At 35.4% G+C, this 19,665-nt stretch overlaps 1 protein-coding gene across 1 annotated transcript; it reads right to left on the bottom strand.

Annotated features, from left to right (window-relative positions):
- Positions 1–3,937: 3,937 nt before the first annotated feature.
- Positions 3,938–18,904, bottom strand: LOC136812457 (aconitate hydratase, mitochondrial-like). The gene is made up of 20 exons (XM_067068958.1): positions 18,680–18,904; positions 18,316–18,489; positions 13,007–13,060; positions 12,784–12,863; positions 12,529–12,595; positions 12,114–12,305; positions 11,718–11,810; positions 11,301–11,459; positions 10,888–11,038; positions 10,322–10,518; positions 9,034–9,139; positions 8,686–8,779; positions 8,278–8,415; positions 6,580–6,716; positions 6,050–6,303; positions 5,690–5,787; positions 5,419–5,512; positions 5,080–5,212; positions 4,714–4,835; positions 3,938–4,281 (listed from the first exon to the last, which is right to left on the bottom strand). Exons 2-20 carry the CDS (start codon positions 18,343–18,345, stop codon positions 4,153–4,155), a joined length of 2,328 nt encoding a protein of 775 aa, XP_066925059.1. The 5' UTR covers positions 18,346–18,489; positions 18,680–18,904; the 3' UTR covers positions 3,938–4,152.
- Positions 18,905–19,665: the final 761 nt, after the last annotated feature.

Raw genomic sequence — 19,665 nt, 5'->3', positions numbered from 1 at the left:
CGGACAAATATGACGGTCTCAGCCAAAAATCATAGGGTTAAAAATTAATGAAAATTTTAGCTCGAGAAAACGGAGACCTGTTGTATATTTTTGGAAAGCTCTCAAAAAATTAAGATTAGAGATATATTGCAAGTATAGGTGATTTCTGTACCTAACTCGAGATATTAACCCTTGAAAACCGTGTTTTTCAGCCAGAAACAGCTATTTTGTCCAGTTTTTGCGCTTTTTGAAGCTCAATATCTCGAGTTAGGTACTGAAATCACCTATACTTGCAATAAATCTCTAATCCTAATTTTTTGAGAGCTTTCCAAAAATATACTACAGGTCTCCGTTTTCTCGAGCTAAAATTTTCATTAATTTTTACCCCTATGATTTTTGCCTGAGACCGTCATATTTGTCCGAAAATCACACAAAAGTGTCTGAAAAAAAATTGGAAACATAGTAATTTCGATTCCCCTACCCCTTAGCCTATACTAGATGTCATCCGCGTTTTTTTACGCAATTAACGTCTATTCCACTTTGCGACTTTTTCGAATGTTTTGAGCCCGGGTTTTCGGGCTCTAAACATTCGATTTTTTGACGTCACTTTTAACTTTCGAAGCTCCTGCAGTAGCAAAATAATCGAATTTGCGTCAAAACACTTGAAAGGCTTCTATTTTTCGAAAATCTTCAAAGTGGAACTCACTAAGAAACGAGATGAAAAATCCCGGTTTTTAGTGAGGTGCTCGCTACCTACCCCTTAGCTTTCCAAAAATGTATAACAAGTGCTTCTAACAAAACAGTCGAGCGATTTTACAAAATGCCCTCTACTATAACATTCGAAAATGATTCGAACGCTCATTAAAAATCAAAACACTCTTATTTGACAACTTTTTTTGTGATTTGAATAGAAAACGAAAACATTGGGAATAAATCAGATAAATTTCGGTAAAAGCGTAAAAGATATAGAAAGAAAGTTCAAAATACGATCTCTCGCTTACCAGACCCCTTTTTTTTGAACGCGGTCTTGTATTTGCACGGTACAATATGAAACACAGCATTTATGTACGCGTTTTTAGCCAATCAGATTGCTTATATTTTTCATGTTGATGATAACGTCCAATATTTCACAATCTTTCTTCATAAACTTATTTTATAAAATTAAATCCTTCTTTTGCACATATGAAAGGGAGGAATGTTTTTTTTTGGGAAGAAAAGAAAACCGAAGATTTTCTCTAGAGAATGGAGTTAACTCAATGTTCACTCGTTCAAAGTCTGTGTGAGAAACCTGATAATGGGCTCTTCCAGAAAATGTCCGTACATGGGGGGGGGGGGGTGGAGGATATTTTGTGCGGGGGTAGCGAAAAATCATCAAAATTTGCCTGGTCCGGGGGGGGGGGGGGGTCAACTGATCTTGTCCGGGGGGTAAAACCCGTTCGTTGTCCGAGGGGCCAAAAGTCAATTTTCCGGGAGGTAAATTAATGAAAATTGTTATATCCGCCACCCCCATATTCAAACTTTTTCTGGAAAAGCCCAATATACAGCCACGACTAATGTTGTTATATCATTTTCGTGATAGCCAAAGTTGTATATTACATCGTATTTTTCATTCAGATATCTCAGTGTAATTTCTGACTCGTCGGGTTTAAAAACTCACGGTTTTCAAGGGATAGAGATTCATAAAGATGAATACTTCTCATCAAATCCCCATCGAGTGTTTCTTCTCGCTCAATATATTGAATAACTTTTACTCCCTGAACATCAAAGAGAAGTGAATTTATAATTCGACCACCATCAAATACAGGATGAACAATTTTCAAAAGATTTGTGACAAGTCACTCTGTTTTCTCATCAAAATATACTAGCGAGTTTATGTATTTGCGCTTTTGAGGACGGTAAAAGTGCTGATTTACCGTCGTCCTCAGTTGTTCATGATCTAGTCAAATACACTCTTCTCGAGATGCATAAATTTATTGTTGTCCTCGTTTTCAAACAGATTTCATTGCTATGAAATTATACATTTAAACCAATTTAAATTCCCAAAAGGCAAACATTAACTCTAAAACAAAAGTACTTGAAATTCAAAATGTCTCATGAGGTGTAAACAACACAATTATCATTGTGAATATGTAATTTTATAGCAATGAAATCTGTTTTAAAACGAGGACAACAATAAATTTATGCATCTCGAGAAGAGTGTATTAGAACCTTACCGTCTCCGTCGCTGAAAAAAACACACATACATTAACTCGGTACTACCTGAATAGACGTTTCATACCAAAATTTTGTAATATCAAATAATATTGGCCAGTAGCATCGCATCCTTATCAAATCCATCTGAGAGTGTGACATGTGACAGATGATCAACCTTGGAGAAGTTTTTTCGCACAAACATTGACTTCTTTATGGAGGACATTTTTTAATACCTATTTTTTATTTTTCACTCTAAATCTAAAAAGAGATAAATTGATTTTGATTATGTAGTCATGTAGTTAATAGCTAGACTATAACGAGAATCTTGCCCAGCCCGCCCAAGCATACAGAAAAATGCATGAAACAAGGATAAAAATTTCAACTAAATTAGAAAACACTACACGCAAATGCCCGTTTTAAAGTTCTAGCGCAACTGAAGTTGAGAAGCAGCCAGGACTTAAGAAAAGTTGAGACACTGGAGGTAAATGTGTCTCAATGAGATACAAATGAATTCACCTTTTTTTCTAATTAGCAAACCCCTTGCTAGCCCTCAGGCTGGGCTTAAAAAATTGTTGCTTTGCCGTCACCCGACCCTAGATTTTGGAGGTGGGTCGGTCGGTCGGTCGGAATTTTTTTTTATTTTGGCGATTTATGAAATTTTCGTCCATGGAAGGGTTAACAGTTTGTTTACATTTAGGTAATTTTGAATAAAAAACAGAAGTGCTAGCAGGGAATTTACGATTCTTATGCTTGAGACAAACAAGATGCGAGTTTTGATTTTTTATTGTTTGAAGTTTTTGAAGGAAAAAAAATCTTCTTTAAAATGGCAATAAAAATTTTTGGGTCGGCAGGTTTCGAGATAGGGTCGGTCGTGTGACGGCAAAGCAACAATTTTTTAAGGGCTCTGACCATAGTTAGAAAATTGATTTTAGTATCTGAACATAAAAGTTATGTTTTAGATTCTTTAACACTTTTAACAAAGAATTGCCTTCATAAATTGCTTTTTAATCAAATCCCTTAAGAGTAATTAAGAACTTAATTGCTAAAATGACGTTATGAACTTTAAGAAGACGTTAATAATATGTTGCACCACCTTCTTTTATAAAAAGTGCTAAGTTTTAATGGGTAATTAACCTTTTTGTTTCGAACTTTTTTCAAACTGTCCACAAAGAATTGAACTATTTTAAATTTTTTTCGGAAATTTTTCTAAAAAGATGGTCAAATTTATGATGTTTTTTTAAGCAAAATCCAGATGAAAAATTGATGAAAAACCACTATTTTGAAGATTTCGAGACAAAGAAGCATTTACAAAAATTTTCCGCAAAAATTTTTATTGTTCAGTAAAAGATACACCATCTACTGCGAAAATTTGTTCAAAATGTTTTTTCTTCGCCGAAACTAAGCTCTTCAAAGTTGAAATACTCTTCCTCGCTAAAGTCTTCATTTTCTTCATCATCAAACTTTTTCAATGCAATTTTTGAATTTTTAGATTCAGGAATAGTTTGTCTAACAGAAAATGTATAACATGCCATAGTTTTGTTGGTTACATCAGTCAGAAAACACATTTTAAACACGGCAATTATGAAAAATTCACTATGGTCAGAGCCCTTAAGCCCAGCCTCAAGAGTAAAGAGTAAAAAACTTAGTAACAACATCAGTAACTTGTGGAAACAAAGTGCTCTATACCAAGTGTGGGTAGAGCTAAATTCTATAATAATATAAACTTAGTAGAAACAGAAAAATAATTTGAAATAATTTGAGATAGTTAAAAATAATAATATTGTATATTATCTGACATTTAATTTTTGACAACTGACATTTACAAAGAAAACTATAAGGTGGCGTGGAAGAAAATGGCTCCAAATAAAATTACATAAAAACGCAGCCAGCAGCAGTGAGATAAACATTTAATAAAAAATTCGGACGTGTGCGCAATATATCAAAATCTTTAATTTTTTGCGATTTTTTTTTTGGTTGAACTTATTTGCCAGCCATTTTGTTGAGAGCAGAACCGGACTTGAACCACCCGATTTGGCCTTCGTTCATTGTGTGCAATAATGTGATTTGTTCTTTGCCGCCGTCAGCGTGCGTGATCTCACATGTAATTGGCTGAAAAAAAAATTGAATTATTGTCCAGAGTCTTTCATGTCTTATCTCATTCAATTAAATAAGAAGTTATGCGACGGAATCTATTTTGTTACAGCGGAGTCTCTTTAACTCGAACCTCTATAACTTGAATGTCTAGTTTTATGGCCCCTTCAGTTACAAACCTTACTCTAACTCAAAATTTCCTTAACTCGAACAAATTTCTGTTCCTCATGCGGGTTCGAGTTATGGAGTCTCGCCGTATCATCAAAGAACGAAAGCTCGCTCGTCACTTGAATTCGGCAATCATTTCTCCATTCATGTCATTTTATAAGCATAACGCTTACAAGCATATCCAGGCTCAATTCTCAAAAAACTTAGGCGTTGGTTAAGCATATGTTGAGCCTCGGTTTACGAAATTTCAAAAATAAATTAACAATAATTAAAAATAATTACTTTTCCGGGGGCGATATCCTTTAGTCCGAGGAGTGAGATGCGATCTGTGGGTGTGATTTTATCATAATCGGAAGCGGTTTCGAAGGTCAATGGAAGCATTCCTTGTTTCTTTAAGTTCGTTTCTGAAAGGGAGGAAAGAGATTGTCGAATCAACAAGCAGACCGTCTCTGAAAGAAGTTGGATGAAAATTAGAGAAAATACGATTTTATTGGAGGCTTTTTAACATTTCTAATTTGAGTTAATGGGCAAATTCAGTCAACGATCATTTTGAAAGTTTGGGTTCTTAGACAAGAAAAAGAAACTTAAAGGGTATAATGATTTAATCAGATGAAGCGAGACCTTGGGCAAGTACGATCCTTTACTCACCATGGATACGGGCGAAGGATTTAACAATAATGGCTTTTCCTCCTAAATGTCTTGGTTCGAGAGCAGCGTGTTCACGACTGCTTCCTTCTCCATAGTTCTCGTCTCCAACGACCACCCATCCAATACCTTGAGCCTGTGTCAAAGAGAAAATATTGCATTAAATTGAAATTGAATTTGTGAAAATTGAAAACTGTTTTTTTGCGCAGGGGGATAGGTCAAAATTGCATCGGAAATCCAAAAGCACTGTCATCTAAAACAACACAAATTCCGATTTCAAACAAAGAATATGAATTCGTAAGATATTAAATCATCAATCACTATAACGCTGTTATCTTTCACCTTATATTGACGAGCGGTGTCTGGCACGGCTCCATATTCACCGGTAAATTGATTCTTGACGGTGTTAGCTTCGCCATTCTCTTCGTTGATAGCTCTGTAAGAAAAGAAGTATGTTTATTTTCAAATGAATGACGATCTTGAACCAGCTGAGGTATGAAATCATCAAGAAGTTGAAAGTTTTGAACATGTGAAGATATGCCTAGTTAGACTTGCTATTTTAATCATTTTGCCTGAGATATTTTCATAAGACAAGAGATAATAACCATCTCACCCGATTAACATATTGTTAGAGATGTTGTCCAAGTGACCTCTGTATTTCAACCATGGTCCAGCCATACTGATGTGATCCGTCGTGCATTTACCTTTAGCCTGAAAGAAGAAAAGATCATGTCACGTTGATTTCCAACGTTGATACTTCGAGGGAAATGTGATCTAATCCAATGACTGTTCCGACCCAAAAGTGGAAAAATAAAGAGGTGGTTCGTCTTGAAGCAAACCAAGGGGAATGCACTTTATCTACTGGTGTAGTTGTGAGGGAAGTGATTTTGCAGTTGTTGTTGTTGCTCTTCATCTTTCTGGTCTAACCGCAAGTTCATAAGGGTTTCGATATTAAAAGAATCACAGAAGGCACCTTAATAAGGATGGGCATATCAACCAAATCTTGTCCGTCAAAAGTATTGAAAGGTGTCAACAATTGTAGACGTTGTGATTGAGGGTCGACGTCAACTTTAAGGGAGCCTCCATCAGATGGGGGAGCTTGGTATGTGTTCATGCCCGGGTCGAATCCATTGACGGGGAGTTCGTCAGCGAATGGGCTTTCCAGCTTGAATTTTTGTCCATCGGCACCCACTAAGTCATCGGTAGATGGGTTGAATCGCAAGTCACCTGTGGAAAAGAATTGAAAACAAAATGGAAAAAAACCATCATTCCTCTACTTTTTGTTATTCAGTTGTGAACTCTTCAGAAACATTTATAAAATTATCATAAGTTATAGTACCCCCATTTGCTAACAGCACAATTTTAAAGAAGAAAGGAGGACTAAGAACCCTTGATCGCTTTCTTCAAAACTTAAGTACCATATCGGCCCTTTTTATGCAAAGAGCCTAAAAATAACGCCAATAAGGGCCGGCGTAAAAAGGGCCGATAAGGTAGTTGACGTACCTGCGATGGAGAGGGCGGTGACCATTTCAGGGGAGGTTACGAAAGCGTGGGTCATCGGGTTAGCGTCGTTACGTCCAGTAAAGTTACGGTTGTATGAGGAAACGATAGTGTTCTTCTCGCCTTTTGGGACATCTTGTCTACAAGTAAAGAAAGATATTGGAAAAAATTAAATAAAGGGGGGCTAGTTGATAATTGCCTTCTCAAATATTTCTGAGGAAACGTCATAATATTCATTTAATTACAGTATATGGCCCCCAAAACGGAGACGGCCCCCAAAACGGAGACGGCCCCCAAAACGGAGGTTTTCATTAAAATGAAGATTCTGACTTGTAGATTTATCAGAATTAAACGATTTTTGTTTATTTTGAAAGAATGATTGTTATACTTAAGAATGAGCATGTTTTTGCTGGTTTGAGACAGATTCAAAATAACATATTTGCGTCTAAAGGAAATATTTTAACACCAAAATTAGATAAAAATTGCATATAACTCACTCTAGCTCCTTGGATATTGAAAATAAGTTATGAAAACGGGGTATAGGAAACTTTCTACACCTAATGCCGTTCAGAAAATGCAGATACATCTGTGACTTTAGAGGCTGGGTAAAAGATATAGCATTTTGAAGGTCAACCAGTATTTTGGAGCCCTAGAATCAGCATTGACAAAACTGAAAATTCTAAATATGAGAAAAAGCAAAAAATCTTGGAATCCTATTCCTATCACCTTGAGCTAATAGTTTATAACAAAAAAATAACATTATATATCAAAAATTTCGCTGAATCAGCAAAAACGGCAAATTCTGTCATTTTTTTTGCAAAATATAGGAGCAAAATATCTTTAAAGCTTAGTAGTTTCAGTTTCAATTAAGCTTTTTTTCTAAAATTTTCACAGCTTATTCCATACATGAATGGAACTATTTTCAAAAGAGATTTGTTTTCAAAAACTTGATTAAGACGTTGTTAAATCAAAATTGTCATTTTGAAAATTTCTAAATTTTCAGTTTGGACTTGGCAATATCGAAAATCTTGAAATATTTCATAAAAATCATAAATTTTACATCCATCAGGTCGTAAATTTAAGGGGAAACACAAATATGTTCATAGTTTTTCCCCCTATTACCACTGGGCCTAATAATTTGATTTTAACTACACCTCCGTTCTGGGGGCCCCAAACCTGCATTTTGACAACCAGGGGTATACTGTAAAAATTTTATCAAATAAATTTATGCCTAAAACCCTCTAAATCATATTTCAAAACTATGGTCAAAATTTTGTATTCATATCTTAAAGCTCGAGAAATCGCTAAAATTTCAAACCTCCGTTTTGGGGGCCATTAGAAAAAAGCTACCTATCTTTAAGCGATTGAAAAATATTGTTGAAATTGGAAATTTTGAAAAAGAACTTCCAGGAAATAAAGTAGAGATGTTAAAGGTTTTCATGCAGCAAAAATTTTTGTAAAATATCTTTTCCTCTAGATTCGAGAGAAATTTCAAATTTGATCGCCGTTTTGGGGGCCACATACTGTATAGAAGCTTAAATATTTCGCGATAGATTGTGAGATTTCCAGGGGCGTTTGTGATCAACTTCCGATTTTTGTGTTCCTTCTGATAAAAGAATGGCTGATTTTCCAACTTTAAAAATGACCTTCTGTTAGTGTGTACTAACTACAATGAGGAAGTCACTAATTATGACACCGTACCTGTCCCATTGTCCGATACAAGGTCCACAAGCGTTGGCCAAAACAACACCTCCGAATTCACGGAGAGTATCAGCAATACCATCTCGTTCGATGGTGGCACGGATCTGTTCAGATCCTGGTGTAATGGTGAAGATAGACCTGATGGATCAAATAAAGCGTATTAATTGAAAATGTATTTTTGTATCACTCGTGACGGGGGTCATATGCACCTTTTAAACATCTGAATCCTTATCAAATATCAAACATTGAAGGTTTTTTCGACCTGCGCAGCGTAGATCGATTTTGAATCACTCCGCATACAAAAGAAATACCACTTTTTAAGTGGGAAAGGAGAAGCTATGGATCCACACACACTGAGGATGTTTGACAATTAAAGTCACTAGTTTGCAAAAGTTCCCCCCTGCTTACTTAGCTTTGACACCGTGTGCAAGAGCTTGTTTTGCCAAGTTGGCAGATCGACCCATATCTTCATAACTGCTGTTAGTACAGCTGCCAATCAAACCTAGAATCGGAAGAATTCATATACAACATACACGAAAAAAAAGAGTTTAAACATATCAGTATTGGTCTCTAAACTCCAACGTCTTCTGTCCCATATATTTTTATTTCTTCTGAAAAACTTAAAAAAGGCTTTAAAGCAAACGATCAAAAGAACTCCTTTATTGCTTATCTTTAGCTAGCTAAGTGCCAACAAGACAAATTATGTAGCAAATCAAATTCTTCAATAATAACGGGAGATTTTTTTTTATAACATACCGACTTTGACATCAGTAGGCCATCCGTTTTCTAAGGCATTGGCTCCAAGTTTGGAGATGGGGTGAGCGAGATCTGGTGTGAAAGGTCCGTTGACGTGTGGTTCCAACTAAAATAAATGGTAGGAAATGGCATGAAAATAATTCAATCCTTTTTAAAAAGTATTAATTGATAATCATTAAAGAAAATCGTAAATACAGCGAGAGATGATATATGCAGAATGAGGCTGAAGATTAGGAAACAAAATCACCTAGCTAGAATTTAAATTTACGAGACATGTACCCTCTTGAAATGTAGTAAGTTTTACAATTTTTATTAAAAGTATAGACTTTTTACAGTGAATACACATATAGTACATATAGGTGTTTCGAAATGATCTAGGATGATAGCAGTAAGTATGCGGAAAACAATGCGATTTAGTTCGCATAGTTATACTTTGAATCATGATAAAAAGATCAGGTTCTTTCCCTTTTGGTGGTCTGAGGGAGCCTGTGGGAGCTAATATCATGAAAGCTGTACGAGCCACGTGTAAGTGCTCGTGCTTTAGCATGTTGGTAATGTACTATATGACCTCTTGAAATGTTATTCTACTCGAGTTACAGATGTTTGATAAAATGCAGAACGAAATGTAGAATGTAAACATTGTCACTTAATTGGGAGATCGTTGAATATATCATCCAATAGAAGTGAAAGAAAAACATCCCTAGTAAATTCACTATAAAAGCTTGTTATCAATAACACTTTAAATATACTGTAAAATGTAATCATTCTTTTTTTACAGTAAGAGATCTATTTACTAGAATAAACACTATTTTAGGTAAATCCTCTAGGACAAAAGGGGACAAAGTCCACACAAACGGAAGGAACAACGAAGTTATTTTTGATAACATTTTTTTACGTTTGTTTGAAACATGATAGCATCACATAGAAGTAACCCCTAAACACACCTCCTGGTAGGCAATCAAACACGAGATAAATCGTGAGTAATTGCCTTTCGATAGATAAAAAGTTGTATGAAAATATCATCCTTTACAAAATGCAAACTACTGCTCTACAGAAAACAGAAAACTGAAAACCAGACCCCAAAAAACCTTAATTTTAATTGCTTGGAATCCGCTTGAACCAAGAGATCTTCTGAATAATAAGATAGTTAAAATTTCGAAGACAGTCTCACAGAAGGCTGCACCTGTATCGCCTGTATCAAAGAGCATTTTCTATTAAATTGAACCATGTGGGTTCTCCCTTCTTTAGATCGAAGTTCACAGCTCAGAAAATATCAACGTCGCCATACCTCAGATAGATTAATTTCGATGATTTGATCATATTCAGCTCCCTCGTCAGATTGTAAAATGTGTTGGTATTGTTCAGCTGTGGCAGCGATATCTGCACGTCCAGTAGAGTTCAAGTATTTAGACATTCTCTCGTTGAACGGGAAAATGGATGTAGTTGCCCCGATTTCAGCACCCATGTTGCAAATTGTACCCATTCCTGTAATAAAATTTGACAATTCAACTCCTAATTTCAAGTTCTTCATTCTACACAATTTCAAATATTATTTCATTTCTTTTAGAAATAATATTAATGCAATATCCTGGTTAGTGCTCTACTAAAAACCAGATCGACGGATTCCTATCTGTATCAATACTGTTGAAGTAGTCTTCAGTCTAAAGAAGTCTAGGTTTTGAGCAACTCCAGATCCACAAAAGGCATTTAGAGGTAGGTTAGGTTTAGTGGGTCACATATATACCAAATTAGTAGGGTCATTACACATACATACATACATAACTTCTATCAAATCTAAACCGACAATTTCCTGATCAGAGTACTCTTTTCAACCATTCTACAAATATTACTCACCAGTACAGGAGATTGATTTGACACCTGGGCCATAATATTCAACAATAGCTCCAGTCCCTCCTTTGACGGTCAAGATGTCAGCAACCTTCAAGATCACATCTTTGGGGGAAGTCCATCCACTAAGTTCACCAGTGAGTTTGACACCAATGACCTGATTGTAGAAGTAACACGAATCTTTTTCTCAATAATGCATGGAAAAGATACAAACCAGAAAAGAGAAAGAAAGCAGAAAAGGACATTACTCCGCATTTTGACCTTCCAAAATGAGAAACAAGCAAAAAAGAAAAGCATGAAAGAAGCATGATACAAACACTGAGAAACAATTAAAAGTTTAGATTTTTTGTCCCTTCCTCGCTAGGCCCTATGTGATGTTCCAAGAAAGAAAATATTAACAAAATCGAATTCTTGTATACATTTGGACATTTCAGTTCCCATGGGATACCAGCCATGACATCCACGGCATCAGCTCCACCAACACCAATACAAGCTCCACCAAGACCACCACCATTTACGGTGTGACTGTCAGTTCCAATCAACAGGCAACCAGGGAAAGCATAGTTTTCTAGAATAATCTGAAAAAATGAAAAAACAATGACCACATAAAATATGTATTATTACAGGTATAGTACATCTTTCAGGTAGACTTGTGAATAAAAATTGATCTGAAGCAAATTGACAAAAATGAAAACTGTTTTGGTCAGCTTTGCTAAGTTTACGTTGGCTATAACTTGAGAACTGCCTAATGTATTGTAGATCTGGGACTGGGACTGTTAAATCTTAATTTGGAGAAGAATATAATAAACAATCAACTCTTATATATGTATACATACTTGATGGATGATACCGGATCCAGGCTTCCAGAAACCAACACCATACTTGGCACTTGCTGATGATAAAAAGTCGTAAACTTCCTTGTTGATATCCTGAGAAAAGGGACAAAAAATATCAAAGAATCAAAGGCTGCTGTAAAAATAGACAAAAGAGATTCCCAGAGAAAGAGAAGTTAATTTTACATGTGACCATTCTTTAATAAGGTTTGCACTGTCAATAAAATGTGTTAATTTATACATATTCAAAATCTCACAGTCACAGGATGAGATAAGGCTTTAGCTGCCATTTTGCAGAATCTGGAAATGTCCAAATCCAGACATGGTTTTAAAAATGCTACTTATAGTCTCCTTCCACAGTTAGAAAAGTTGCAATTAAGTGAAACATAATAGACTTACAATGGCTCTGTTCAAATCCTTGTCTCCGCCAAGTTGAGCTTCGATCAAGTGATCACAGTGAATAGTAGATGGAACAGCAACTCGTGGAAGACCACTGGAGATGAATTGAAGCATGGCCATCTGTGCTGTAGCATCTTGCATAGCCACACGGTCTGGACGAAGTTTCAAGTAGGAGCTACCTCGTTCAATGTCCTATAAAAATTGAGCATTAGGGATGTTAATAAAAAAGATCTTGCCTCAATTGTTGGGATGCAAAAAAAACGATAAATTGAAGACATAAAATAATATAAGATATAAAATTTCATGTGATTATTTTTTTGATGCAGTACCACCCTCTGGTGAGAATTTCTTTAGAACCTGCAATTTTACAGATTACTATAATAATACTATAAAAACTTATCCTTCCACAACTTACTTGATTTTTTGGGTCATCCAAGTGACTGTAAACAACTTTTTCTGACATAGTGAGTGGTCGTCCAAGTCTGAAGTAGGGTAAATAATCAGTTTTCATCTTCAAAAAATCAGGGTATTATAGCAGTGAACATGATATCCTCATACTACAGCGTCAAGCAAATCAAAATCTCAACAAATCAAATAAACTGTTTTCATTGCAAGTTTTGAGTGACAACAGGTGCTGGGTGAGAGTCAACACTGAAACTAGGTTACCTACCTGTCTTTTACAATTTTGAGATTGTCACTCATTTTATCATAGGGCATATATGTATCATTGTCAAAATGACTGATGGGAACCTGGAAATAAAACAGAAACAAAAACAATTAGACATAATATAATCCATAAATTATTGAAGCATTTTAGAATGGTAAAGTCAAAAATGGCAGTAGAAACAGAAACCTTTTCATAGATTGAAGCAGAAGAAAAATTAATTGCAAACCTTTGATCCACTTGACAAGAATCTGACATTTTGGCAAATCTGTTTAATTGCAAGCTAAAATAAAAAATCTATATTTATATATTCATTTCAATTATGGCGACATGGTTCAGATATACAAACACCTTCACTTTTATGACAAAAATACCATTGTCAAAAAGTTTTCTCACCGAACTTGTCCCCATCTTAAACATGATTACAAATTGATCCCTAATTTCTCAGATGATGGATTATTAAGGGGTGTGCCAGGGGGGGGGGCACGCAGTTACTACAAGACAGTATGACACTTACTACCGTGGTGGTACTGTATTCAGAAGTTATGAAAACAGTTACTACACAGTGTAGTAACTGCTGTTTGGGGGTGGTGCCAAACACTAAAACTAGCACTTTTGGTGTAGTAAGTGCTTATATTTTAATTCTTTTTAAAGAACTTTCAAAATTTTTCACAAAAAATGAATTTTTTTGTGAAAAAATTCTTTGTTAAAAAAATGTTTTTGTTATAAATGGACGAAAAAAAATTTGAAATTTTTCTCAGACCCAACTTTGAAATTATGCTTTCCCTAATTATCATCAAAATGTTCTCAACAGCTGTTAACCAAGTAAATTAAAAGAAAATCTAGCACAAAAATGGCTTTAGGTTGAAAAATAATCACAATTTAGGGTAATTTCGAGCATGTTTTTGATGATATCACTCAAAAACAGGGGTGGTACCTGGAAATCTTTTCTGAAAACAGTTACTACCAAGGTGTAGTAACTGCAAAGGGTGGTGGTCGTGAAAAAAAGTGTTGAAAAAGCACTTACTACACATCATGTCTTGTAGTAACTGCTTGCCCCCCCCTGGGTGTGCAAACAAAGTGATTTTATTACAGATGCATACCGGCGTGGAACCAGCAAACAATTTGTTAATGCTGAGTCAATCAAAGCATTTTAAAAAGAACCGACTCAGGCATGGATAAAGCACCCGTTAAGTTACGATTCAAGATCACTTTTGTAATTATTATGTAGATGGACCAGTTTAGAGGCCCTAGTGTGTCTGGACTGTATATCCTTTTAATAATATAATATCAATAATAAATCATACTGTTTCCTTCTTCTTTTTAGTGTTTAAACCAAACTAGCCAGAGAAATCATCCAAAAAGATCAAATGCATTTGTGAAAATGGACTGGTTTTAAATCATTTAGGGCATATTCTAGGGCATATATTTTAATTATGATCTCTCTGAAACACTCCCACCAGTGCTGATTCTGCAGCTGGCTTGTAAGATAAGATTTCTTTTCAGTAACAGTATTGTAGACCAAAGTGTATTCTTCTAATGTCAGAAAATCTAAGTTCATCTGGAGGGATCTAAGCTGTTCAAATTACTGACATTGTTATCTGGGGCAAACCCGACACCTCTACCTCTCAGTTTAGATAAGTCTTATATGAAAGAAGTAGAGACAATGAAATAATTAAAACACATTCATGATTCACAGCCCAAAGATATCATAGCAGAGGATATCAAAGATAGCCTTGCACTTTGAGTTCAGAATGCTGAAATCCTTTCTGAAAGCAATGTTTTACTTTAGGTTTTGTCTCGCATATTCCTGAGCATTCTACGGTGAAGGGAAAGCTTTGATAGCTTTTGATAGATTGTCAAAGATAGCATAGTCTTGAGAAAGAATCAGATGGATAGCACCTTTACCGGACCCACAGTGTGTTTCTCATAACCACAATTTGATTTCTGTATTGTGGGAAGAAAACAGCCCAGGAGATCTTAAAAAAAAAAGACCAAATTGATGATACTGCTGGGATGGTTGTGAAAGTAGGCGATAAAAGAGCCTTAAAAGTTTGTGAAGATAACAATTTTAACATTAAATAGCTAGGCTGGACACAAATTGGTGCTGTTGGTTTCAAGAAACATGAAGGATAAAATCATCTTCATTCAGATATTGGATTGTTTGCATATTTCGGACCCCCCTTTCTTAAGGGGGGGGATGACACCTTCCAAAAAAGTGAAGAAGGGGAGGGATCAGAAATTTTCATTAAAAAGGGGGGGTAGCAAGAAGGGGGGATAGCAAGGAGGGGGAGCACTGTTATGAAATTTGGTCTGCATGAAACTGAAAGGAAGTTCTTTATTTTCACTAAAAAGTGGTGTTATATTTTCCAGACTTAATTTTTCTTTACTGTTTCCCTTCCCTTTCTTCCATAAAACATTTAGCCCAAAACCCTTGGGGGATAGGCATTTTTAAAGGTAAGGGGGAATCCAAGAAGGGGGGATCATTTAAGAAGGGGGGGGTCAGACCCCTTTCTGCACTATGGTTTGGTAGCAAGCACGATCCTGGAACAAATTTAAGTTTTGCAGATTACACAGAGCAGCACAGAAAAGAAAGGGTACAAAAGTGTGGTCACATGATTCATGCTAACAGGTTATTAGAGTTCAATCTCTCTAGAATATAATAGTAATACTATTAAAAAAATATATTTTAAAGATTTTTATATTGACCTTTATTGTTTCATTTTTGGATCTACTTATATAATGGAAAATTGCCTTTTTATTCAGGTTTTGAGATTTTTATAAGAGGCATGCCTCCTAGATTTCTGGTCAGCATGGTTTTCTATTTTTTCTAAATACGTTATCCAACTTGGCCTGATGGAGAGATACCTCAAAAATATGTGCAAAAAAATTGCCACTATATTGAAAGACAAAAAGAAAATCAATATTGCTTCAGTGATTATCCGATAGTCCTGATCACGTCTTAAGCAACATGAATGGGAAGATGTTTAATGACCCTGATACCAGTCTACAGTAACCTTTATTTTTAAAACCTCAGCCTTTACAACAGCATTTTCCAGGAACTGAATTTAAAAATGAGAGCTTCATCTATTGTATAGAATATAATATTCTAAAATCTTAGTAGTACGCTATCATACCCAGACGGTGTCAATCGAACGAATCGAACGTCAAATCAACTGAACACAATCAAATAATTGCAATTGAATTGTAATTGAATATTACCCAGGATTTGCTGTTCGATTGCTTCGATTACATTCACTCACATTAATCTCCCTTGTCTTGTGCGATACTTACGCACTCGCTCTTATCTGATTTTCCAATGGGGTATTTGTAGCCGCCCAGGCTAAAGCTATAAAGCTCTAGAGGGGTGAACTAATTCAATTGCAATCAATGGGCTATTCCAAAACAAATTGTACAGGGGTATTGACAAACTTTTAATTCACTACCCCCCCCCCTGGAAATTTTGGATAAAAAACTATCCCCTGGAAATCAGGGGTCAACACCCTTGGAAAGTGAAATTTTTTATGAAAAAGGGTCTGGAAAATGACTATTGATGTCAGTTTATGAGGAGAGAGCCCCCTGGAAACCTTTAATAACCCCCTTGGAAAATCTGAAAAATGAACAAAAATCCCTTAGAAAATCAAGGCTCAGACCCTCCTGGCTAACCTGATAACAGATTGTGTATTTTCTGGCCCAGTACGCTAAAGCTCTAAAGACATGGGCGAAAATATACAATCTGAAGAATAGACCTTTTTTCAAAGAGGACGTCCTGTTGAATAATTATGTAGTCCAGCCATAAAAACAATGATAAAACCATGCATAATTATTACAATATGCATGATACAGTAATTATGCATGGCTCTATCATTGTCCTGTTGAATAATTATGTAGTCCAGCCATAAAAACAATGATAAAACCATGCATAATTATTACAATATGCATGAAACAGTAATTATGCATGGCTCTATCATTGTTTTTATGGCTGGACTACATAATTATTCAACAGGATGTCCTCTTTGAAAAAAGGTCTATTCTTCAGATTGTATATTTTCGCCCATGTCTTTAGAGCTTTAGCGTACTGGGCCAGAAAATACACAATCTGTTATCAGGTTAGCCAGGAGGGTCTGAGCCTTGATTTTCTAAGGGATTTTTGTTCATTTTTCAGATTTTCCAAGGGGGTTATTAAAGGTTTCCAGGGGGCTCTCTCCTCATAAACTGACATCAATAGTCATTTTCCAGACCCTTTTTCATAAAAAATTTCACTTTCCAAGGGTGTCGACCCCTGATTTCCAGGGGATAGTTTATATGGTCGCACGCGCCTGTAAGCGGATCGCATAGAATTTTATTTAAGAGGAACAGGTCCGAGTGCAATGTCGACAGGGAAGGGTGTAGTGGCCAACAACTTTTAGGTTGGGAGATATGTCAAGTTCTCTCAAAGCAAATTCAGAACTTTTTTGGAAAAGAAGCATGCAAAACATTTTTGTATTTCACAAACAAGGTTCTTTAATGGATGAATATACTCAAAAAAGAATCTTTTTTGCTTTAAACTGATCACACAAGAGAAAACAAAGTATAATAACATCATACACAAATATCACTTATTAAAAAGAGAGAAAAATCATAAACAAACATCTTTATATTATCAGTAGAAGAAAACTGAAGCTATAGAAAATGAATACAAACCATTACTGAATACTTTTATGAAGTTTATAAAGTATAAAGACCAAAAAACTTGAGTTTCAAAACAATAACAAACATTCATTTTCACCTTCCGCCTCCAATTTGAAACCTTTCCACTCGCAAAGCATTGTGGGACAGAATTTTAATTCCTATATTCAATATATATTCCTACATTCCTATATTTATATTCAATAAAACGCACTTTTCATGGAGCGCCATTTTAATTTTTAAGTTTTTGGCACGAGGCAAAAAGTTGACTCAAATTTTCCATAGAGATACGGCCATTTTCATTTCCTCAGATGTTAGTTTTTAGCCATCTTTAGGGCTTCAGCGTGTCGCGTTAAGAAAACTCCACAGCTGTTATCAGGTTACTCCTGGCAGCCCTGGAAAGGTTTGTCAATACCCCTGTATGGTTTAAAAATGGAATAGCCAAATCTTATCAAACATAAATAATTGAATCTCGATCAAACTTCATTCGAGCACAATTGAACACAATCGAATAATACCCAGGAATTGGCCAATATGGTCGATATTTGATTGGGTTCAACAATCAAATCGCAATTTTTCGATCTTGCTCATGGTTCGACCACCATTTTCGTTCAAACTTACAAGTTCGATACGTAGTTCGATTGACACCGTGGTGTCATACTTCACCACCCTGAAAATTTCTCCAACAAAGATCGTAATCAAACATATTTGGATAATAATATAAATTGGTCATCATAAGATGGATGTGTTGTTAATATCATACAAAATTATCTCAACGTAGGTAAATTTTCGGCAGACATGTATCATTTTTACACGCATAGCAATAAATTAATTGTTATTGGCTGGGTCAAAGAAATAAGTAAAAAATACCTTGTGTTTTCCTGCTCGTAGAAGTGACATTTTTATTGATTACTTTAATCGTGTAGCTGAGCAATTGTTGTACAGGTGTGGATGGAAGAATGTTTTTGGAGCGGCGTGTACAAACTTTGTAGCTTCGCCACTGCAAAAGTTGGTGCACTTCGTTTCGTTGACTGGCTCCTTGGACTTCAACGGAAAGACAAGCGGAAGATTTAAAAAAATTAAGAAAAAACCTGTTCGAAATAAAATTATCGATCGTTTAAGTTCTGTAATTGAAATTGTAAATTTTTAAAGATTGAAACAATTTTCTTCTCTCAAATACTACTTTGATGAAAAATATTGTGATGCTTAGTAGATGCAAAACTTCTAAACTTACCACAAATGTGATTGTTTGGTTTTACACCATAGCTTTCATGAAACGGACAGCAAAAGCAAAAGCCCGTGTTTCTGTTCGGCAATTTACACATTTTTGGAAAGCATGTTTACACGAAATCGAAAGTGAAATTTGAATAGACACTGTTGTGGTTGTGTAGTGTAATTTGACTTGGACGGATCAATTTATTGTCCTTATAAGATGTCTCTTTCTGATTTTTTTCTGCTTTTGTAGACAGAATTGGTAGATAATGACGAAATCATTTCAAGCAATTAAAGAGTATTATTGAATTTTACCCTAGAGCTTTAATGATTAATTGATTTGAGCACTTTGTATGCATGTTTTTTTTTTATGAGAGAAGCTCCTGTAAATTTAAATTTTTTTATGAGAAGCTATGTAAATTTCAATTTAATATTATGAGTTGATATTTGGGCTGGACTAAGCTTTTCAAAGCCTTTTTTTGTCTGAGATTGAAGATCGAAGGTTCAATGAGTTTTGGCCTTCAACTTTTTCGAGAAGACATCTATTAGAATATATTTGAGATGGTTTAATCAATTATAAACAACTTTTCAGAGCTCTCTGATCAGCTCTGATCTGGTGCACCCACCTCAAGTTCGCCCATTTTCAGTCATTTTCAGTCATTCTCTGGAAGTCTAAAAATCACAAGGACTAGCAAGCCTGTAGGTGTCTTCTGCCAAATAATCCCTTGTGGTTCATTTGGGGAATTTCTGAGGTGTCAAAAAGGCTTTTCTTGGCATTATTGAGGAATTTTTGAAAATTCAGCAGACCTTTTGTCCGAGTCTTGTGGATGTGCAATCTCAAATTTAATAATGATATTAAACAAAATTATGCAAGACATCACTCAGGGGGGGGGGCAAGCAGTTAGTACAAGAAATCATCCGGACTAACTGATTTTTGACAATTTTTTTTTTGACCACCACCATTGACAGTTAGTACACTTGTACTAACTGTTTTTGAATTCTATTTTT

Source organism: Clytia hemisphaerica, unplaced genomic scaffold (genome assembly GCF_902728285.1).
Source record: "Clytia hemisphaerica strain Z4C2 unplaced genomic scaffold, Clytia hemisphaerica genome assembly, whole genome shotgun sequence".
Lineage (NCBI taxonomy): Eukaryota > Metazoa > Cnidaria > Hydrozoa > Leptothecata > Clytiidae > Clytia > Clytia hemisphaerica.
The sequence above is the reverse complement of the archived record's forward strand: the minus strand, read 5'-3'. Positions and strand labels throughout refer to the sequence as shown.